Consider the following 24463-nt stretch of genomic DNA (forward strand, 5'->3'; position numbering starts at 1 on the left):
AGAGCTGGCTAAAACTGCGCCAAGATGAGCTTATGTGCCAGTATTTTGTATTAGTGATTGTAACTAATTAATGAAATTATGATGTCCTTCACTTTATAGGTGAGTAACTGGAGGCCTGAAGATGTCGAATCCCATCCCTGGCTCACTAGCACACACACAGGAAACATCAAGGAAAGGGTTGACACTACAGTGAAGTTCATGCTCTCGACTTCACAGGATACATTGGAATCTCTGAGTTTAATAACAAGCAGGGAAAAGGGAAATAGAATAAAAAGAGTGATTTAAGTTTTAGAATGGGGCACTGAAAAAGGTAGAAAATATGTCAACTATTCAACGGGAGTAAACTAAACAAGTAAGGACAAATGCTCGTTTTTAAATGTAAAGCGAGACTGTAGGAGAACCTTTTATTTGTCTTCCAGCTCTGCCTCTGCCACATCCAAACTGGCATCAAAAGCCCAATCTAGTGCATCAAGTGTCAGTCAAACCCAGAATACTTTCTGCTTAGTCCCAGTTTCTATGCTTTTGACCAGCTTTTTAAATTTCATTATATTCATTTTATGTGTTGAAGTGATTCTGCTGCATGTATATATGTGCAACAAATACATGCCTGACTCTTTAGGAGATCCAAAAGACGTTTTCAATCCTTTGGAACTGGAGTTATGGGTGGTTGTGGGCCACCATGTGGGTGCTGGGAACCATCCTCTCCAAGGACAGTCAATGGCGTTAAACCCTGAGCAAGCTCTCCTGACAGACACTGCTTCATTCTGCTCCAGTTTCAACACCTCCATCAGCTCAGAAGAAGAAACTCTCTGCCAGGCTCATCCCATCACTCCCATAAATGGCTATAACTGCAATTAGGTCCATCATTTACAAAGTCCTTTCCTGATTGCAGAAAAAAGTCTAATGCCTTACATACATTTCTAGCTTTATGCTCACAGGAAGCCCATGATGCAGATGGTATCCTTAGCTAACAACTGTGTAAACTGATACATGGGTGGGATTTTTAAAAATTGTTAAAAGACAGGCGGTGGTGACACATGCCTTTAATCCCAGCACTTGGGAGGCAGAGGCAGGCAGATTTCTGAGTTCGAGGCCAGCCTGGTCTACAAAGTGAGTTCCAGGACAGCCAGGGCTATACAGAGAAACCCTGTCTCGAAAAAAAAAAAAAAAATAAATAAATAAATAAATAAATAAATAAAATAAAAATTGTTAAAAGCATGCAGGCAGAAATAGGAAGAATCGGAATTCACTCAACTTCTGTCTGACTTGAAAATCCATGCTCACTGGGTGTCCTGCGATGCAGGCTCAGGTCAGGACAGTTTCTCAACAAAGAGCCTGAGACTGATAGTGAGAAAGGTTTGGGATTCTAATGCAGGTTCTTTTTCCAGAAGCACTTTCCATTCACTAGCTCAGAGGACCTAATCTGATCAGAACAATGACGGTGTACAGCACATCGGGAGAGTACAATCCTCTGAGGAAAGCTTGTTAACAGACTGTTCTAACCTACTGACACACTGTAGCATTCTGGGGACTCCCCTCCATCTGTGCAAAGTGAGAACTCTCTCTCACAGGAGGGCAGTGCCTGAAGCCTGCTACCTTGGGCTATTGCTTCAACCCCCTGAGCAACACTGGGTGCTTATAACCTATTTTCTCTCGTTCACCAGCAGAAGTTTTGGAGGTTTTGTTTACGCCTGGGGGTAATTTGCTTAGTTTTTATCTTTCAGTGCCTGTTAAGTGATATTTGTTTATGGATCACAAAAGCAGTCACATTACTTTGTTTTGATAAATTAAATAACCCCCTGCAGTTTGTCACTGATGTAGCCCACATGTAAATGAGTTGTATACTCTTACAGGAGAGACAAGCACAATTTCTGCCTAGTCATCCTTGCCTAATGTGCCTGTCAGGTGTGTCAGGGGCAGCAGGCGCTTGCTTGACAAAGGACCTTTTTATTCTGGCTAATTAAGCAGTTGGACACACCCGCCTGCTAAGGGTTCTGCTTTGTACAGCCAGCTCTGGATGAGTCATGAGAATCTAAGGCTAAATAGGCCACATTCTGAAAGAAGGCTAATTAGACCCTAGGAGGAGGAAAAGAATATTGCAAAACCCAGCTGCTGAATGTAACAAATTAGCATCTCTTCAACCTGATGGGTAAACCTAGGCAAATCAAGTGTATTTGGAACAACCATGCCTTATTTCAAGTTTTAAGGCATTCAAATGTCCTTTGTGGGGGGGCTTCCTGAAAATTATTTAACACACTCAAATTCACAGTTGGACTCTTTTTATCACATACAATGAACATGCCAAATTAAATAGATTAATAATCTGATCTAGTCAATTGCTTATCAAACAGAACTTTATAAGCCTATAACTGACTGTGTCCATCCATCGATTACTGGGTTCTTCCTTCCTGAAATACTCTCTCTCACACAAAGCAAAGGCTGAGTACTCTGACTGTGATTCCATTAAAATGACTCAGCTTTCTGAATGAAGAATGTGATAAAGATATACAGCTTAATCTTCAAATTGCTTCTTCCTTTTACCTTATAGAAAGACCAAGATGCTAATTCCACTTCCCATTTAAACCAAATAAATCAAAGTTATTATGATAGTATTTTATGGTAAAACAACATGGCAATACTCACATAAACTATAAGAATTTTAGAAGACTGATTCAACGTAAGATCATAGCAATCAATGGTCTGTCATAAGTATAAATTATTAGTTTTAAACTGGAGAAAAAATAGCTTGACAGTATATTTTTACATAAAGAAAACCAATACCATTATAGAGATTCTGAAACATAAAACTTTTATTACTAACACTCAAATCAGGATGAGTTAAACCCCCATTAATTAAAATTATGGGTATGATGGGACTAGAGAGATTGCTCAGTGGGTTAAGAAAATTTAGTGCTCTTTCAGAGGAACAGATTTTGGTTGTCAGCACCCACAATGGTCAGTTCACAACTCTCTGTAACTCCAATCCAATCGATCTGTCAACACCTTTTTCTAGCCTGCCTGCGCTCGCACACACACACACACACACACACACACACAACATACACTCACACAGATAAAGGGATATACTACTTGAATAAAAATTGTAAAGAACACATAGCCCCAGAGGGCATTTTTCCTGAAGCTGTGAAAATTGCCAGCCTGGAGGCTACCACAGTTGCACTTCCGGTGGCTACAGATAGTTATGAAAACCAAGTCTTAGAGAATGGGCGAGAATGATAAAGGATGCACACCCACTGCCCTGAACCCGAGGTGGGACAACGCCATGGGCCCGCCAACGGCCCAAGATAACTGAGAACCAGACCATAGAAAACATGTGTGTGCCTGTGAGTGATAAAGAAGGGCATGAAATAATGTGTGGAACCCCCTAGTTGTAATTGGCCAAATTTAGCTTTAAAACTCTGGTCTGGCATGGCAAAATCGCTCAACTCCCGAAAGCCCAGAGGAGAAGCTTCGGGTTGAGAAATAAATCTGCGTGGATCCCACCGGACACGGACATCCACTGCTTAGACATCAGGGCCTGCACACCCGGCTCAGCTCCTGAGGTTCGGAAGCAAGGAACATGGAGTTGCACCTTTACCTGCATGCTACCACTGGGAGCGAAGGATAAGCCTGCCAGACCGGAAAGGTTAGTGAAAGAGTGTTTGTGTGAACGAAAAAATGAGGGCCTGTTTTACCATTTATTTGCTTTTGCCATTTATGAATAAATAAAAGTAATAGAACCTTTCCCACTGGGATTGATGAATTTGTTTCCACAACGGTTTACAGCCCAAATTGTGACAAAACTTAAAAACTTAAATGGTCTATGTATTCCATTTAATATGCATTAAATAATCACATGATAAAATTTTAAGCCTTAAAATATGTAGAGCTGGTTATTTTACCCACAGAGGTAAGACAGTAAGACTTGATTTTCACTTAGAAAAGTGAAGTTAGTAACTGAAAGAACTATATACTGCGGCCATAGCCCAAGTCTTCTATTTAAAGAATATTTCTAGGGTAAATTTGTACACTGCAAAATGAAATCTTATCCCATCAACAGATAAAGTAGTTGAGGGATAAACAAAGCAAGCCCAGGTCGTTCTGTATGCTAACAGCCCTGGTTTGTACTTTAAGGTTGAAAGCATGATTTTAGAAGGGCGCACAGTAAATCTCTCATGCTCAGCTCATCCTTAGGAAAGCTGAGGAAATGACAATGGCATAGGCTCCTCTACAGCCACACGTCTGTGGTAATCAGTGACAGTGAGTAACGTTGGAGATGATGAATCAGCACACTTGTGGCAAACACCGGTTGCCTGGGTAACTTTTTTCACTTTTCAACAAAGGCTTTCTCTTACTTAATTCTTGCCTTGACTCAGAATAGATTATAAAAGATTGTTTCTTCTTCAAAAATGAAATATGGAAAAAAAATACCATTGACTGTTTTTATCTTAAAAGATTAATTACATAAAAAATAAAATAAAACAAGCCAAAACCACCAAAGCCAAAGCAAGGAAGCACAGCGGAAAATGTTTTGCCACTTGCTTTGTTCCTGGTTATCAAGAGGCCATCATCAGGCACAGTGCCATTCCAGCTTTTTCTCCAACTTACTCTCTTGAATTAAAATTCGGCTGTCTTGCGCAGATGATAGAGGCCAGACAACCACCACAAAGACAGTGTCCAGCTAACAGTGGGGAAAATAAGAAAAGCTAAACAAACTAACTCCCTAAGGATGCCAACTCTATTCTTGACTCTGGAAACAAAATTGTATAATATACAGAGATTCCTACAAAAAATTATGAGACAGAGTAAGATATTCCTTCCCTATTTATTTATCTGATCTTCAGAACAACCTGAATCTATCAAGTAAATAAGAAGTTTTAGAATTGAAAAGCTAACAAGCACTATTTCACCATACTTGGACAAGTTACTATGTTTGTCACCTAAGGAACAGGTGACTTATATATATTTAATTCTAAAGTTGTCCATAAATATCCTAAATTGCCTAAAGGGATTAAATTATTTTAATTGTTAAATAATTAATAGCAAAGAGGTATTAATACATAAGCAGGATTCAAGTCCAAGTCTGTCTCAATTTAATAATAATGGCCAGTCAAGAGTTTGGAAACTAGCTGGGCAGTGGTGGCACATGCCTTTAGTCCCAGCACTTGGGAGGCAGAGGCAGGCAGATTTCTGAGTTCAAGGCCAGCCTCGTCTACAGAGTGAGTTCTAGGACAGCCAGGGCTATACAGAGAAACCCTGTCTCAAAAAACCAAAACCAAACCAAAACAAAGAGTTTGGAAACTAAAAGAAAGAATTAAAGATTTAAACACACATATGTATCATAGGAATAAGATATCTATATGATATATATCATATATATAATGCTTCATTAATATAATTTTTATAAACCTACAAGGCTGCAATTTTTTATTTAGAAAAGCACATCAAAGCTGTCCCAGATACCCCCAAGTAATATAGGCTGTTGCCATTGCTTATTTTCCACCCAGAATTTTAAAATATAACTAAAATCGCTGAAGGCACCACACATTTGTGTTATGGAACTTAGTAAAATCAAGTTTACTGAACTTGAAGTTTCTTGGCCTGTTGGCCAGACTTCATAGTATTGGAAGGGTCTATGCAGGCTGCTGTAGGAAAAAAGTCACCAGCAGTCTACCCAGCTGTGAACCCCATGAGCTAACGACCAGCGTGGAAAGATTTGCCCAAGAGAGCAAAGGTGGCAGGGATGCTAATGCCTTTACCAAAACTCTCTGATTGGATGTAAAACCCATTCTACAGGAGGAAATGCATTCCTGATACTGTAAATCTGGCCAAGAACCTGGGTCTCTGGACCACAAGGGTGCTCTTCTAAAATTCTGTTCAACGGCTATAGTATCAAACTGCCATCTAGATTCCTGTGTCTATACCCCTAGATTAGTACAGCTCTCAACCTCACCAGAGAAGGTCCTTTGAGCCATGTCTATCAGTCAACGCAAAACCTCACGACTGCTCAGAGTGCAAACAGTGTCTTTGTAATACTCAACTATAACTGTGACTATCAAACATTTCTTCCACCAAAGGATCAAGGACCATAAAGGAATGGGTGAGACTGAGGTCAGAAATAACCTGAGGATAACAGTATCTTCTAGGCATGGCAGGAACATCGCACTCATAAACTCACTTGAGTCCATGCCTACAGAGGACCTTTACAGGATTAAGCCAGTCAACAGTCCAATATGGGGTTAGGGTTTGCACATCCTCCCATGCTACTAACTATTGACAGACACTGGGGATGAAACATCAGCTCTATGTGCTTGTGTGGACTCTGGTAGGTGACAGTGTTCCCATAGAGGGCCCCACACCTATGAGTGTATAGGCTGCATAAGTATACTTAGTGGCTAATTTTTAAAAAGAAAAATGACATAGAGTTAGTAGGTGTTGGGCATCAGATCTTAAAGAAGTCGGAGGGAAGAGTTGAAGCAGGGGTGTGAATATGATCTAAACACACTGTATCAATGCATGAAATTCCCAAAGAATAAAAATATTTTTAACATATAATCTGAAAAATTTTAAGTTTTGTTTAGAATACATAAGTCTGCATGTTCTAGGGGCCTCTTGGGCACTACGCTTCGTAACTGCTGATCTCTTCACTTGTATAAGTCAATGACAAGAAACTCAGCTGCTCAACTGTCAAAACATGCTCTAACATCCCAGGAATAGATTTTTACACAGATATGTAAAATACAACAGATAGATACAGTACTGTAAGCATAAAACCCAACTTCTGAATTAGCAAGTAACCCCATGATACAACCACATGCTTAAAGAAACCTTCTTGAGGCATATACAGTAACTGGCCATGAGAAGGGACAATGATATCATTGGAACATCCAAGAGCCATCAAAGATCAATTAATATAAACTTTGAGTGGTCTCAAGCTAAACCTAAAATTGCTGGTCAAAAGCAACATGTATTAAGTAGGGAATGGTAGCACATGCCTAAAGCCAACACTTGTGAGGTGGAAGCAAGGAAATCAGGAGTTCAAAGTCATCCTTAGCTACAGAGTTAGTTCTAGGTCACTGAGACTACAGGAGACACGTGTATCCAAACAAAAAGGAACATATGTACTAGAAACCCGCCTTAGCATGACCAATAAACTAGTCTCAAGATGGAGCAATGCAAAACAGTCTTTCATAAATTCTGTAACCCAACACAGATTTCCCATCAGTAAAATACCTCCTAATGGATTTGATTTTGATCTGTTTAGTCCCAGGTCAGGTGTTCTACCTCTCTCTTTTTACTGCTAAGTAACTCAAATCTCTCAAACAGTTCTTGAAAAGCACTCTGGACATTTTTAATAGACCACTCTGGTTTGTTTTTTTTTTTTGTTTTGTTTTGTTTTTTAAATATTGCCAGATGCCAGGAATGCTGGCAAATGGCTGTAATCTGAGGACCTAGCTAAGCAGTAGAATCTCAAACTGCAGGCCAGTTTGGGTTACATAGTATATTCCACAGCAGCCTGAGACCTTGTCTCAAAACATTAAGTAAGACATAATCCCTGAAGGGTGTCTCTAAATTCACTCTTGGTAGTTTCACAATCATTGCCATTTTGTGTGGAAGCCAGGAAATCTATACTAATATACACTTTCAAATAGACATAACCCGTTTTACAACACTTCCCAAACTTACTGTCCAATCAGTAATTAAAACATGCCATTTATTTCTGATCCCTTTGAAAACAACTGATAAGGGCAAGAATGTCTCTAACAAAGGTTTGGATTGAAATTCTGGAAAATACACATCAAGTATTTGGTGCCTCTTAGAAAGTAGTCTCTTGTTTGTTTTTGTAGTGCTGGGGTAACACCTAGGACTTCACATATGCAAGGAAAATGAACACTACTCTCTGGTATCATGTGTGCATTGTTCCTAAAACATCACACACAATGTGCAGTTTAACCTCCATTCCAACATACACACAAAAGGACATGTCCAGTATCATGCTTTGGCTTGACAACCAAGACGATGCTTGCTGAAATAGGATGTGCTAGGATGGCAACAAAGGAAAGGCAAAGATTGTCTTAAAAGGCAGGGAGATTATAAGAACTACTGGAGAAGCAAGCCCCTAACAGGAAGTCTGTATTTGCCTTTTATAAAGTACTAAAAAGCAAGAGCTTTTCTTTTCTTCACACCCCAAAGTCAATTTTCCACTTAAATTTCTTGCCCACATAAGGATTTTCCCCATCTCTTTTTCTTTTTATAAAGTAGAGAATACTCTTTTGCAGTTCCTAACTATTCAAATGACAGGCTCAAAGAAATCAACACCATCTACAAAGGGGAAAGAATACTGTATAATAACACTACTAATAATGGAAACAATATACCCCATTTTAAATGTACAGTAGCTTAAAGTATTAAATTCTCATCACTGACATTTTTGGCAAAAAAAAAAAGTGATTGAGTGGGTGGCCTTCAAAAAAACCCTCTGTATTTCACACACACACACATACACACACACACACACACACACACACAGGCAAGCGCGCGGGCTGGGGGGGGGCAGAGACAGACAGAGACAGAGAGAAGCATTTACTGCAAAACTTAATGCCAGCAATCAAACAAAACACGTCATCTTTCATTGCAGAAATGTACTTGAAGTATCTAGCCACCTTCAAAGATTCACCACTTAGATACTTACTATTTAAACAGATACCTAAATGTATTTAAAATCTTTCTTTGTATAAGCAAGTAAAGTTTATAATATTTGTAATTATTTAGAACGACTGTTCTCATGAAGCAGTTTGAGAATTAGTAATACACTCTATCTGGCTGATCTAATAACTTAGTCTAAAGTATTTTCTTGGCTTTAAAACAGTAATTTCTTCTAAAACTCATTTCAAAATAGTACTACAATAAGAAGTAATCTCTTATGTCATTTCATACATGTTTAATATCCCTAACTGAAATAAAGCAGATGTTTAAAATCAACTTAATTCTTTATGATTGACAGGAGTTTATGTTAGACAACATTTTAAATAAAGATAAAAATCCACACAAATGAGTTTCATTATTCTTTTTCTTTCTTTTCACTAAACTTTCTAGGTTTTTGTTGGTATAGAATGGACAGAATTCTTCATATTCTACAAATATATTAATAGTTAAGTATTCTTAATACAATAATTCTTTTCCTAACCACATTTGTTTACAAGAATACCCTAATGTCATCATCTACTTTGTAGACTCTACAGGACACCTGGGTATCTCTTTCTAGTCATCACTCTCAGAGAATCCTTGTTCCAAAGATATTAACAGAAATATCTTATTCTACCACCTTTCTTAGTTTCTGCCTGAATTAATAACAACCTCTTATTTCTGGAAAAGCTCCTTCACAGGATTCTATATTTCTGCTTTTATCCCAATCTGCCGGTGCATTCATTTCTCTCAAAAGTTTCTTCCCCTTTGAACACACACACACACACACACACACACACACACACACACACACACACACACACACAACTTGGGTTTGGGATCTATGGTCTACTTTCCTAATGCTGTTTTGATGGACCTAGCATTTATGTCAACTGTATGCAGTTAACTTCCCAATAAGTAAGCATATTCAATAATTCTATGAATTGTTCACTATTTTAAACTACTTGTTGAATTGTTTTTCATAGCATGTAAGTCTGAATTGTAAAATTTAATCATCAAACCCAAGCTTAATTTTCATCATGCTAATTATATTTCTGACAAAAATGTGGATGTGTTAGCTCCAATCTGTTCTCAGTGAGTTCAAGATTGACTTATTCCTTCAGACCAGAGGAACTACCTCTGCATCTAGTTACTTTTATATTTCTATTTCTCAAAGAAATCTACTAATAAGAAACAGACTTCTTTTCTTATATCTCCTGAGTTTAATCAACTACCTACTCCAATGATTTAGCTTCTTAATTAGCCTTCAACATTTATTCTTGGATCTCCATCCTACCACACAGATCCTTGGAGTTCGAGGTCCTAGGTACTCAGGATAAACTGTAAACTTCCTGTTGAGACTTCAGGGGCTCTTTAGAATCCAGCTTCAGTTTACATATCCCAAGATTATACAATCTAGGGAGATGGAGCCCTCGTGTACCGCAACAGAGATCTTCTGCTTCAAACAATGTTTTCCTCCTTGCTTCTTTCATCTTCAACTTTAGGTCTAGAATAAATCCTGTGTCCCTTAAGCTTCCCACTTATCACTCTTTCCCCTTCCTCTTAACAAGCTTAGGCCTGGTGTCCTCTCCAGTGAGTCTGTAGCAATCTACCATTATTCTATGTGCATCAGTTGTTGTTTTGAACCGTAGTGTAATTATTCATCTTGACATGCAAAGAACAAACTTCATGAGCACATGGACTGTGATTACCTCATCACCCACAAATATGCCACGGTACCTAATACACAAGGATATTCAAGGCATTGAAAACAAATATAAATCCTCAAAGAGGATGAGTTTAAGATCCTATTGAAACAGTACTATGCTTTCATTAAGTATTTAATACTTAAAATTCTGTAAAAGTATAATTGTCTGCTCTACCACTGCAACAGTGGGATTCATTAAGAATGTATTTTCTTTATTTTTAATGTGATTTCAATTTCAATTGTTGTATTATTATAATAACTCCCTTTTAAGTTTCAAAATGCTTTGTGCCTACTTTTTAAAATAAAGAAATAAGGATTAACTAAATTTAAATGAACAAATCAAATCTTTTGCTACTGCTCTTAGCATTCAGATGCATCATTTACTTCTTTAAAAAGTGCAAATGGCTCACTGAATGGCAGTTTCAGAACCAGTGTTCTAACCATGTCATCTCAGAACAGGTGGGGGCCCTGTTACACTTCCTTTGCTAGACAGACACTAACAGAGCTTTAATTCTCATAGAGGAAATGTTAAGGATAAGCAATTAGCCTATTAGTGATTGTTGGACTTCATGCCTAATTAATCATCTGAAATTTATTTGCCAATACTCAACTGATACTCTCCTAATGTTTCTTAGTAAGTACTGAAACTTTCTACAGAAAAAAGGTATTCCAGAAAGCCTCCACTTCCTAATCAGTTAACATTTTACCTAAAGAATTTAAGTATTTATAATCTGAAAATAAAAGAATTGATAGTTAGAAAAAGAATTTAAGTATATCATTTCATCTTTTTGGAAATCCTGTGAAGAACATACAATTATTATTCCATTTTTCTCTGGACAAAAAAAAAACCACATGGTATTTAAATAATCCTATCAGCAGCAAAGTTGTGTAAGTAGAAAAGAAGGTGAGGATGTTGTGCAATATATGATCCCTAAGGTCCAAGAGAGGTTTTGTCTTGTTTTCCTTTTTATCTCTCAGCTATACACAGTACTCGGCTTAGCATATGACACTGTAAGTGTTTGACAGATTAACTCTTATGTAGTCCTACATTACAATAATTGGATATGCTGTGAGTTTTTAACCTAGTTAATAATCTCCCATGATATATTATCCTCTTAAGAAGCCTCCATTTCTAGTTCAGCAGCTCACAGTACCTAACAAGGTACTCTTTTAACAAGCTGTTCTTTTCTGTATATCCCAGCTAAGATTATTATAAATCATTGAGTCTGGGGCTAGAGAAAGGAGGTCAGTGGAAAGGCACTTGTCTAGCAGCACAAGGTCATATCTTTGACCCCTAGCACTGTTTCCCCTCCAACACAGACAGACAGACACACACACACACACACACACACACACACACACACACACACACATTTAATTCTGTGGCCACTATAATCTTCTGCTTGGACATTAATACAATTAAGCTTGGAATTTGAATCAGGACTTGGGAAATATATTTCTTTTTGAAATCTCAAAATCCCACTTCAATTCTTCTAAAGGAAGAGGAGTGGCTTGAAGCTTTCTGGTGAGTCTCAGTTAGTAGTCTTCTGCATAGGCACCAGAGTTTGTGGCTCCCTTTTTATTCAAACACAACCTGCCTCTTCCAAGAAAGTTCCAGAAAATACACTTAAGTCTACAGCCTAATGGCAGTGCCTTTAATGAAAGGTAATAATTGAAAGTGGGTGTGGGGCCTTTAGTAAGAATGCAGTAAAAATAAAAACAAAAACAAAAACAAACACCAGTGTTTAGAATAATTTACTGCATTACAGTGCCACAATTAGGTTCTCTAATTTAATTTTATCTCTGCCCCTGCTTGGGCACAAGGCCATTTTCTTCTTGGCATATGCCAAGAACTTGCTGCACAACTTGATATATTCATTCAGAGACATAGACATCTCTATGCTCATAGAGACAAAATTCGCTATAGTGGGAAGACACAGTGAGTGTAAAAATAAACTTTCTGGTTCTCATACAGGTCTCTTTAACTTTGCTAGTTTCTCAAACAACCCTTGGTCATACATCGGTCAACATAAAATATATATATACACATAGAATTTCAACCTGGTTCGAACTGCAGTTATAGGGTGTGGCTGGGGGATGGGGACTTATACCTAAAACATGGACAGTCTCCCTCCCAGCCTCATACTGTGCCACATGCCCTGCCTCCTCCAACCCGGGCAAGAAGGATAATAAAGAAACAAAAAGCCTAGGTTTACAATGCTAAAAATAAATCCATCTTGTCAAGTAACAAATTCCCCAGTTCACCTAAAACTTGTTTCTTTAAAACTTGTGTTATATTGACAGTTAACTATACTAAATAATTAGGTTTATCAAGCTTTGGAAGAGTTATTTGATGTTTTAGGACTGATAAGTCCAATGTTTCAATTTCCCATGAGATTTACTGCAATCTTGGCCTATGTCTATGCAGATTGTATCTGAAAATTGCATTATTCTTTGGTACAGTAACTTTGGGGAATGAGAATGTTTGTTTTAAATCAAATTATATACAAATTTCTAGAATCCTTTTGAGTTTGTAAGTCACAACGTGAACTGTTTCATTTGAAAATGTCTTCCATCAGCTTAATCCTTTATGAACCTAAATTATTATTTTTCTCACATAGTTCAGTAGGACATATCTTCTGTTTTAACATACTAAAAAGCATTAAAGTAACTACATTCACTTATCAAATACACATAAGAAATTTAGGATTCAATAGAACTGAACTGATAAATAATTCTATTACAAAATATCTGGGGTCAAACGGCTATTATAAAGAAATATTAAAACCAAACAAACAATACTTGCCACTAAAAATTCCAGTGTCTAAAGCCATTCTATCCAGACTGATTTGTAATAAACTTTAGACAGATGCAATATAAACACATTTCAAGAAGTTAATAATTTGATATTAAGCAAATTGATGCATCACACTAGTTGGTAGATTAAAATGGATAGTGAAAAAATAAAAAAAATGGATAGTGAGTGAATATATGTTTCAATAAATTTATTTCAGGAGGAATATTCATCGGTAAATGAATCACTCAATAAATGTTTTTTTGGGTTCAGGAGGATAATCAATTATCAGGTAACTGACCGCTTTCCCAATATCAACATTTAAAATTATTATGTGCTCACACTCCCTATTCAGACTCTGAGACTAATATTCCAAATGGTTCTATTGGTTAGTATCAGAGCTGGCACCAAAACTCAGGACTTTAGTTCCCAGTTTTTAAAAAAGAGAAAAGAAAAAAAGAAAAAGCTGTAACAGAGCAAGGCTTAGAAAAGACGAGAAGGCTGTCACAAAGAGCAGGGAATGCAGCCAGATGCTCAGGGCCCTTGTTGCACAGGGAAAGGAACACTCATATCACACAGAGCACAGAATCCCACAGTCAGAATCTCGCCTACAAGTTTCCAAGTGTCTTTCTCACATAAATGAATCAGGCACTTTTTCAAGGCATTTAACAAAAATTCAAGTAAATCAAACTATGCAAATGTGTGTGGCCATGCCAACTAAATGTTTGTATGATTGCACATATTTTGAGGGCTTTGGGGCCCACTTACATTATTTTGTGTTATCCTGGTTACTTGGCATGCTAGGTTCTCTATTTTATTATCATACAGAGTATCTTTGTTGCAGGCTGAGGATTTTATTATTATTTCTGAATGGAACCTACGGTATGGATTGTGTGTTTATTGCAAAGAAGAAACCCAAAAGACTTTCTAGATTATCAGGAAGAGGGGTGAGGCAGCAAAAATCAACACATAATTGCAACCAAAATAAACAGGGAACAAATTTTGAATCTTCACTTGAAGGGAGTAAGTATAATTTCAGGGTGAGAAGGAAACCTTTTAAATGAAGTGCTTAGTGTAACAGCTTTTACAGGGTGCGCTTTTCACTGTCAAATTGCATGAAACGCTTGTGAGGATAATCGGTTTGGGGGTGTGTTGGGTTTGTTTGTGGGGTTTTGTGGCAATTTACAGGCTTTCCACAGCATGCACTAACTATCCTTATTTTGCAGTTCCTTCTATGTATTTATTGTGCTAACACTTTCATTTTAAAAGATTTAAAATCTCTATTGTGTGAGGGTAAATTTGAAACAACCCATACTGCTTAAATTCTTTAATGGTTCAATATGTTCTGTTAGACTTTATTAGCTTAAGAACTGTTAGACATAATATACACAGAAGTAAAGGATTTTAAAGCAACATCGAAACAAATACCTTACAAAAATTCTGAAGTATATGTAGTATTTATTATGATATTATCAAGTATTCCATTACAACTCAACAGTACTGTAATATTTACATATCTAAAATCACATGTAAGATATTACGGTTATGCCACACTTAACATGTGGCCATTTTTTTTACATTTACAAAAAATGTTTCTTAAACAAACTGAGTAAGTTAATTATAAAAAATGCTTTCTCTTTCATTATAAAATTTATTTCACACTGAATAGATTCTCTTACACTTAAAAGAACAGTATTTTCTTAGTTTTGAGACTAACTAGACACCCCTTCTTTTTTCTTTGCCCTTCTATTCTCTGCTGACCATGTTAAATAAAAAGGTTCCATACAACTAAGCAGTAGTGACAAGATAGCACTTCTAAATTGCTCTGGTATATCAACTATCAGTAATGCCATTTATTTTAGTTTTCAAGCTTTTTTTGAGGGGGGGGCATCCTGCCAACTACTTTTTGCATAAACTTTAGGGGCATAGTCATAACCTGAACGCTACAGACATTAAAATCCAGGAAAAGCCAAAACTATTGGCAACATGTGTAGTGCTCCCATTTGGGAAGAGAAGGAAGGGGAACCAGGAGCACGAGCTCATGCTCAGCTACCTAATGAACCCCAGCCTGGCTACATGGGAGTCGGTCTCAACAATACAAATCCATCACCTATTGGAAGGAGCACAGGGTCCCCAGTGAAGGAGCTAGAGAAAGGACCCAAGGAGCTGAAGGGGTCTGCAACCCTATAGGAGGAACAACAATATGAACTAACCAGTACCCCTAGAGCTCCTTGGGACTAAACCACCAATCAAAGAAAACACATGGTGGGACTCATGGCTCTTACTGCATATGTAGCAGAGGATGGCCTAGTCGGTTATCAATGGGAGGAGAGGCCCTTGGTCTTACGAAGATTCTTTGCTCCAGTACAGGGGAATGCCAGGGCCAGGAAGCAGGAGTGGGTGGGTTGGGGAACAGGGGGGGAGGGTATAGGGGACTTTCAGAGAGGAAACTAGGAAAGGTGAAAGCATTTGAAATGTAAATGAGGAAAATATCTAATTTTAAAAATTCTCTAAAAATATACAAATTCAAATTATTAATTTTAAAACAGGAAAACTATAATGTTATAGATTCTTGTATGCCACATGAACAAAAATGTTTCTTATCTGAAAATAATGCTATCGTCATGAAATCAAATCGCTGTTACATATTCTTGGCTTGCGCAGTAAGTAAGCTCTAGGGCAGACTGCATTACAGTCACTCCACAGAAGGTCAACAGTGATCTTTTATCACGGACAGGACTGTATTTGAATCCTAGGCTCAGAGAGCAGGGCAAAACAGGCTGTTTGGGCAATGGCCCTGAGTCTTAGTTCACCCTGGGGTTTATCTGCATCTCTACAGTGGAGGGTCTAATGGATCACTTGCGAGGAACGTTAGGAGTTGCAGATTTAGCTCAGAACATGACTCCAAGGCAATTCTATTTTTGTTTTCAAGTCCACAACCAGTAACTAACAGTCTAAAGGTAAGAAAGCCAATGTGTGTAACAAATCAGTAAGAAAAAATATTTATTTATTTGACTGTTTTTCTTCTTGAGAGTGCTCTAGAGTATTTTTAGAAAATAAACAGTTTTAGTAAAAAGTTAATAAAAACTGGAATGGATGAGAATGGCATTTCTGAAGCTGCTGTTCCAAATCCAGCCAGCTGGGGAAGCCTCGGGGCTGGAGATAGGACAGTAATTGCAGAAAAGACTCTACCAGATCAAACCCAGAGGCAGTGCCTGCTGTAAGTGCAGCAACCTCAGCGTGAAAGCACATCTGTATAGAGAAGAGACTTTAGGGTCACCTGAGTACTCAGAAAAAAATGCAACTTTTAGTTTTTTATCATTGGTGTTAACATTTTAGCAATAAATTTTCTTCCAAATTGAGCATTAATAATTAATACAGTGGCAAAAAACCAGTTTATTACTTAATGGAAGTAAAATAGAGAGCAATGTAAATAAAGAATAGTACAATTTAGAAATAAGACTCTAATGCATTTTTTGTAATGAACCTATAAATTCCACATTAAATGCATAAAACTTTTTTTAACAGTAAGAAAGCAAAACTAAAAACCATAAGAGCAAAGGGGGAAAAAGGAGAGAAATATCCTTACTTAGAAAACACACACATACTTCTGTAAAATGTGTATATTTACTGGAACATCAATTTTTTCAGTTATAACCCTTTCTCTTTTAATCGAAACTGTCTAAATGTCAAATTACTTTCCAAGAAAACTTGTTAAAGCAAAATATTGCACATATCTAGTAAATCTCTTTAATAACACAAATTCATCAAAAGAGTCACATTGTAAAATTTTATTAATACTAAGAATTAAATTTTCCAATATTATATAATAAATTTATTTTATAAATATTTCTATTTTGAACCAAGTATAGTATATCTATAGTACACTGTACTATTCAGTTCATACTAAGGCATGGTAGCTAGCAACATCTATGAACCTTCTAAGTTTGTGTGCAAACTAAAATGGCCAAGTGAACTGTGGAATCTGGTAATTCATTCATATGTGAAAGAAAGGTGCTGTTTGGACCAGTAACAAGAGCATGAAATAGAGACATGCATAACTGTCTCTGCACATCTGAAAGCTAGCTTCTAAGGGAAAAAATAAGCTTCTACTGGGTAGAAGTTATAAATGCACAGAACATTCTAAATATACAAGAGACAGAAATCATTCTAATCAGAGCATGTACTAAATAATGAGTCACATGTCTTGAACTTTTACTGTCTCTCAGAGGGGAACAAGCTTCCTAGCAAAGCACTATACTGTCATGCTAAATTTGTCTTACCATGCTAGAGAATATGTTAAGAAAATGGGATCAATGTCCTTTAAAAGTCCCCTACATTATATTGTATGTGCCTGTGAAATACACAATGTAAAATATATAGTCTCGAATTAATTTCATAGCTGTATTTTCCTGTATATCAGTATTTTATAAATACATGCTAATTAAGACATATTGCTGTTAAAACAAACATAACCAAAATAAAATTCTTGGGTAGTATTAACTACCTAATGTTGGGGTTTAGTCTGGTGCTGTTATGTATTCAAATGCTAAATTTTGTATCCTAAGAAATGGTTGTCCCGCAGATGAGAGAAATCTCATGTCTACCACTTTCCGTTGTGTATACCTTGCTCCCCTATTTAAAGCTATTGGTTAAAGAAAAGTGGCTACGGTCAATTACTGGGGAAAAGAGAGGTAGGCAGGGTTTTTGTTACAGAGCTGGGGGTTAGAGGTAAGGAACACAACAGAAAAAGAGAAGGAAGGAGGAGAGAGAAGGGGAAAGAAAACAGAGAGAACGGGAGGTTTCCATTAGATGTGATGGGCCAGGAGCACATGCCAAGTGAAATGGCCCCTGAGGACAGGCAATAAAGCAGAAATAACCCAGGCAGGACTTGGGGAACACAGCTACAATTAACAGTCTACCATAGAAAAAAGAGATTATGGGTAATATGTCCACTAATGGTACTAAAGTTGATTTAAAAATTGATAGGACTCTGCCTTGATTATTAGAGTGGGGAAGGGCTCGCTGGGTCATATTAATAGCTAATAGAGGTGTTAAATAACATTTAAAATTATCATTTACAACTTAATCATAAAATTCTACCTTGCTGGAAAGTAAAATATAATTTATAGTGCTTATTTTTCTTTGTTTTGTTTTTCCTTTGTGATTTTTAAAAAAGGTTGCTTATAGCCTAGGCTGGTCTCAAATCATTTATGACACCAAAGGTAGACCAGAACTCCTGATCTTTCTGCCTCTATTTTAAATTCTTGGTATTTGCAAATGTATACCACAAGGGCTGGCTTTACTATCTAATATAATTTCTAATATAATTTCAGTTGTATCTAACAACAAAAGAAAACTACTGAGAAAGAAAAATAGAGCAAGCTGTGTGCTTCCAATGGTCACCATGGACAACTGGGCTTTCTCATTGTTGCACAGGCCAGGTAGGAATATGAGATGAAAGAAGGACTTCTGGCAGAAATTAAAAGCTACAGAAGAATGGTAAGGATGGTACCACATGTGATATACAGAAATCGTCTGCCTTAACATTTAGTTTTTACATTTCTCAAAGACAATGACTTTCAATTGAGATTTAAAGGGCTGCAAAGAAATTAACTTCATCTTTGTCTTCTGGGATCACACAATCCAGACACAACAGATCTGAGGTTAAAATATTATCTACACTAATTTAATCAGAATATATATTAAGGTATTTGTTGAGTATACAGAGACAGATACCTCCTCTTCTAGCAATATAAATATGGAAATAATTTGTCAAATAAATCATACCAGGAACATTAGAATGAATTATATATCAGCATGTTAAAACAAAGTCTAAGTTGCTGGACCATTCCCAAAGGCACACTATCAGTCACTTTTTAAGTTATGTATTTTGCTACTGGATAAAATTCGTGAGTTATTTTGCTAAGTCATCTCCTTTAAGATCATTCATATAGATACCACAAAGTCAGTTTTAACGCTGAAGCTTTTTTGTAAATTTACATTAGAATAAACTCAATGTGTATTCCATGATTTTATATATGTGTGTGTGTGTGTGTGTGTGTGTGTGTGTGTGTGTAAATAAACATATCTCGTCTAAAATTATTGCTTTTTAATAGGACACGCATGGTGGCACATGCTTACAATCCCAGAACTCTGGTGCTTGAGAGAAGACAACCACCCTGAGTTCAAGGATAGCTTGATGTAAATCATAAATACTAATGCACCTAGAGCTACTTATTAGCAAGATTCACCTCAGAAAAATTTTCAAATATTTTCAAATCATTTTTTATTCATACAACAAAAACTTCATCCACAAAAAAATGTACTATAATCCTAAAATGTCAACTTGAAAATTGATTTTGAGCTCTATAACACCTTTATTTTTCATGTCTTTTTTTGTATGTGTGTGTATGTATGTGTTGTATGCTAACGCAGGACACTCTAAGCAAGTCCTTTCCCAATGATCTGGGTTCACAACCCTAAATAATTCTTATGAGGATTTCTCAAACTCGTAAGTATTTTTGATTCTTACCATCTATTTTGTCAATATCAGCCCTAAATTCAATGAAATACTGTAAATAAATAAATAATGCATTACACTGTCACATTCTTAAATTTCACAGGTCTAATCTTCATTTTTTCATTAGGCTTAAATTAGGACTCACTCTTTTAAACATTTACTATTTTATATACCAGTCTCCAAAGCATTTCACTTGGATTATAAAACTAAGCATAAATCTGAGTTCTAATTCTTAAACTGATAGGATGAAAACAGGAAATGCCCCCTTTACTGTCAGTCTAACAAGATCAACTAGGGCCACACATCAATTTAGAGATGTGGTTTGTTTAGCTCCAAAACGAAGAGGCAATGTGGACAGTGTCATGCGGAGAGCCTCCTGCCCACCCACTTCCTTCTCTCCTGGAACCTGATTCCAGGGACCAAATAAATCCAAACCATTAGGAACACAAACACAGAGCTTCTAATAGCCAGACTCTAAAGTTATCAGATGTGTAAGCACTAGAATTGATGTCACTTGTCATTTCAAATACTTCAGTAAAGAACTACAGAGAAAAATTACAACTAAATATTGGTAAGAAAAGACTTAATTGGTCTCACTTACCACTTTGGGATTTTGAGAACCATTGCAGATTCCAGTCTACATTCCTCTGATAAAAATCTCTGAATAAAAAAGAAACAGGAGGCTGTCTTTGGTGAACTTCAGGTGCAAAATCACTTCAATTTCATTTTTAAAAAAATCATTAAGAGAAAAAATAAATATACAAAGATGTGTCCCTGGAAATTACTTAGCACAACAATCTTCTCAAATATTGGTAAGGGTGAGAAATAGCAACAACGCAGAAATTCTAATACATAACTGAAAGTTCCATCAACTGAGGCAGAAACAGAAAGCAGAAGCAGTTTTTATACTTTGCAATTCATTTCCCATCTATAGTTGGCAGAGCTTCAAATGCACACATATACACACACACACTTATATATGAGGTTAAACTGAATTTACCACACGCTTTTTTTACAAAATATATTTAGGTTAACTTAACAATAAAATTATATCTAGTCATCAGACTTTAAGGCTTATTTTATAAAGTAAAAGCCTTAGTCACAAACAGGGGCCCATGCCTGTTCTCTTAACATCTGGATGACAGAGGCAAGAGGACCACCAAACATTTTAATTCAGCCTAGAAGACAACCTTGCCTCAACAACAATAATAAATTATAACTGATAATATGGCTATTATAAACTAACAGTATGTTTCCAAAAGAAAACTGGGTTTTTTTTGTTTGGTTTTTTTTTTTTTTTTTTTTGGTTTTTCGAGACAGGGTTTCTCTGTGTAGTCCTGGCTGTCCTGGAACTCGCTTTGTAGACCAGGCTGGCCTCGGACTCAGAAATCCACCTGCCTCTGCCTCCCAAGTGCTGGGATTAAAGGCATGCGCCACCACGCCCGGCAAGAAAACTTTCTAAAAGTTTTCTTTTGTGATAGGCAAAAATGATATTTCTCCTATCAAAAACAAACAAAATAAAAACATGATGATAAAGCAGTCAACTTTAAATCTATATTGCTTTGTGTAGTTCATTTAATGGGCCTGCATGCTTATTATCTGAAATATAAAATTACTTTTAAATGGACCCACACATGCAGACTTTATGACATAGTATTTTTAAATACATAAATCGGAAAAGGTTGATAGCTCCTTTGTGAATGGCAGTTGGATACTTTTAAAGTCCCTTACTACTTCAAGCTGGGCAAGATGACACATTATCTTTAATTCCACTACTCTCTATGAGTTCAAGGCCAGCCTGCTATACACAGTGAATGAATTCTAGGCTAGCTGGGGCTACATAGTAAGACCCTGTCTCAAAATGTTTATTATTATTATTATTATTATTATTATTATTATTATCACTGGAATGATTATTAGCTATTTTAGCAATTCATAGGATACATTATACTCAATTTCTACCACGAAGAATTTCCAAAACTTCACATTTTCTGATTTTAAATGTTACATTCTCAACCTTCAGTCCCTTATATTCCCTTCACGCTCCTCTCTTGCTATAACTTCAATTATTATACATGTGTAAAACCATCACATGTGACTGTTCAGAATCATTTATTGCTCATTTTCCTTTAATCTCTTATAGCTGGGTGCTTTAGAATTGAACACATTTGATATATGTGAAATTAACATTTTCTTAATATCCTACAGGTGGTAAATCAATACCTTTTGATTATTGCTCATTCTAGTTAATTTCAACTTGTTTTAATTATTTCATTTTTATACTATTGATTTTTACCTGTTCATTTATTATTATCATAATTATTCTACTGTGTGCTTGTTTTCATATGTAAGTGTTTGCACAGATGCCGACACACAATCTTTTCCATGGGGATCAGCATCTATACCATCTCTATTTACCTTTTCTCTTTAGCAAAAGCTGCATTTTCTTTGACATCTCTAGAACAGATTTTTAAATCATATATTATGTTTTGTAAATGTAGGTGATTTAAACTATATTTATGTTCCTTTAGAAAGCAGTGACCTTTAGACTCAACCAGTGAAATCAGCAGCTAAACACCTAGAACCCAATACCGGGAACAGAAATTATTCTCTATATTACCTTAAATATTCTTTCTCCTAGTTATTTCAACTCATAGTTCTCTTCTGTGTGCCCAGTTTGCATATTTTGAATTTGGGTTAAATATAAAATGCTAAAAAATTTTGTGTGTGTAATTTTCTGGGAATGGTACTGTATGCCTTATCCCAACATTCAGATGGCAGAGGGGCAGGTCCAGATCCTGGGCCAGCCTGTGCTGTATGTTGAGACCCAGTGCTAAAAAGAAAAAATAAAATAAAAACTAACTAATTAAATAAATAAACTCCATATCTTAAAAGTTTAAATAATTGAGTTAGATTACAATCATGATGACAAAAAATGTTTATTGAACAGAACTGACTTTAGTAGAACTTACAGTATGACAGTGTTGACTGAACACAAGCAAGACATCACTAAAGCCTACCGAGCTGCCTTCACATCCTTCCTTCCTGAATGCTATCTTCCTATTTTTATTCACATCAAAACAAAAATAGACAATTCAGAATACTTCAAGTTCTCAGAACTCTCCTTTCTTGCCAATTCTAGCATTGATTTACTCTCTAGTTAAATATAAATGACTTTATTCGTATATTTAAACTTTACAGAAACATTCAACTCTCTCTCGAGGGAAACATGAGTGGTTTATATAAGAAATTACTGTAAAGATAACTAAGTACTTTTATATTTTTAAAAACCATTTTCATAAAGTTGATAATCTCACAAAAGCAGATATTTGCTGCGCATTGATTTCTCAACCAACAGATATTAAATAGACTAACACAAATGCTTAGACATACTAAGGGCCAATTTAGCTCTGAGATCTAGGATCATAGTTGTCTTAAGGGTCCAAAATACCTTTTGGATTATCCTAAGGCATGAAGAATAATTGAAAATCAAACATTTAACATCTGGTGGTAATAACACAGCATCAGCCTTAAACCCTAATTATGTGTTTGTAGTCTGTACAGGAAGATACAATTGATAAGTGTGCTCAGAGTTGCTACTTCAATCTTTCACTATACCTAACTCCAGGTACTTCCTACTGGATTAGGTAGGTATTCTTTCCTACAGGCTTCCTCCAAGACAACAATCCACCCCAATGCTTCCTCTACACATACACACAAACACACAGTTTTTGTATTTACAGAAACTTCAGTCACTGTCAAAGTACTTGTGTGAGCCAACAATTGGAAAATACAGAGCAAGGCAAGCAGTGCTCTAGGTAAGCAGACATCGTGGCTGTATAATCGCAGCTGCAACTCATCTGCTTTACTGCTGCTTTCTGTACTCCAGAAAGGAACCTGTTATCTCAGAGTCCTCAGACTGGTGAAGGACTATAAAGCCACAAGTTCCTGTGTAGGTGATAGCTCCCAACCACAGGCACATGCAGAGGGAAGATATAATCACTCTTGAAAACCCATGAAAATCTCCAACCTTAGCTGAGTTAGATTTTAGATTTACAATCTTTCTGAGTTCTCTTAATTACTTATCAAAGTTTCTTTTAAAAAGATTTCTTAGCTTCAAGCCACCACGCTTCTTAGTAACAGAAATAGTGTTTTAAATGAGCTTTTTTCTTCTTTCAAAAAACATTAAGTCAACAGTATGTTTAATCACATAAAAATGTAATGTTATATAAGCTTGGAATGGTGCAAGGATGGAGAAAAACTAACCTACTATAACGTCATCCACAGGCTTCTATAAAATGAAGTCAGTCAGCTCCACGGCTGGTCATATTCTCATTGGCAAATGTCTCTGCCTAAGTTTAGTCTCCTCAGATACACATAAAGTAAGTAGATACGCCACTACAATTTACAAAAGACAATCACCATTAAATAATGATTTTTTTCTGAGAAGAACTTGGCAAACTTCTTTTAAAAGATTTATTTATTTATTTATTTATTTATTTACTGTCTTTCAACACAAAGAGGGCATGCATCGGATCCCATTATAGATGGTTGTGGGAAATTGAACTCAGGACCTCTGGAAGAGCAGTCTATGCTCTTAACCTCTGAGCCATCTCTCCAGACAGAACTTGGCAATTTTTTAAATAAAATAAATTGTTTCAATGTGACAGGTGGCACTTAGTGGGACTGTTATTTACTGCCAGTTAGTTGCGAAGGTGAGGCAGGAAGATCACCTGACTAATGAGTTTCATGT

General features: G+C 36.4%; 1 protein-coding gene across 14 annotated transcripts in view; it reads right to left on the reverse strand.

Annotated features, from left to right (window-relative positions):
- Rfx3 (regulatory factor X, 3 (influences HLA class II expression)) overlaps positions 1 to 24463 on the reverse strand; it is a 252949-nt gene that overhangs the window by 141176 nt on the left and 87310 nt on the right. For 4 of the 14 annotated variants that reach the window (NM_001166414.2, XM_006526784.4, XM_011247169.3 and 1 more), the window contains one exon: positions 20312 to 20370. The exons of the other annotated variants lie outside the window; for them this stretch is intronic. Coding sequence is in view for 1 of the 4 variants with exons in the window: in XM_017318087.2 (XP_017173576.1) it covers positions 20312 to 20370 (59 nt within the window). In the remaining 3 variants the exon portion in view is untranslated. The remainder of the gene's footprint in view (positions 1 to 20311; positions 20371 to 24463) is intronic. 14 annotated transcript variants of the gene reach the window in all.

The sequence above is a fragment of the Mus musculus genome, chromosome 19, assembly GCF_000001635.26.
Source record: "Mus musculus strain C57BL/6J chromosome 19, GRCm38.p6 C57BL/6J".
Taxonomy (NCBI): Eukaryota; Metazoa; Chordata; class Mammalia; order Rodentia; family Muridae; genus Mus; species Mus musculus.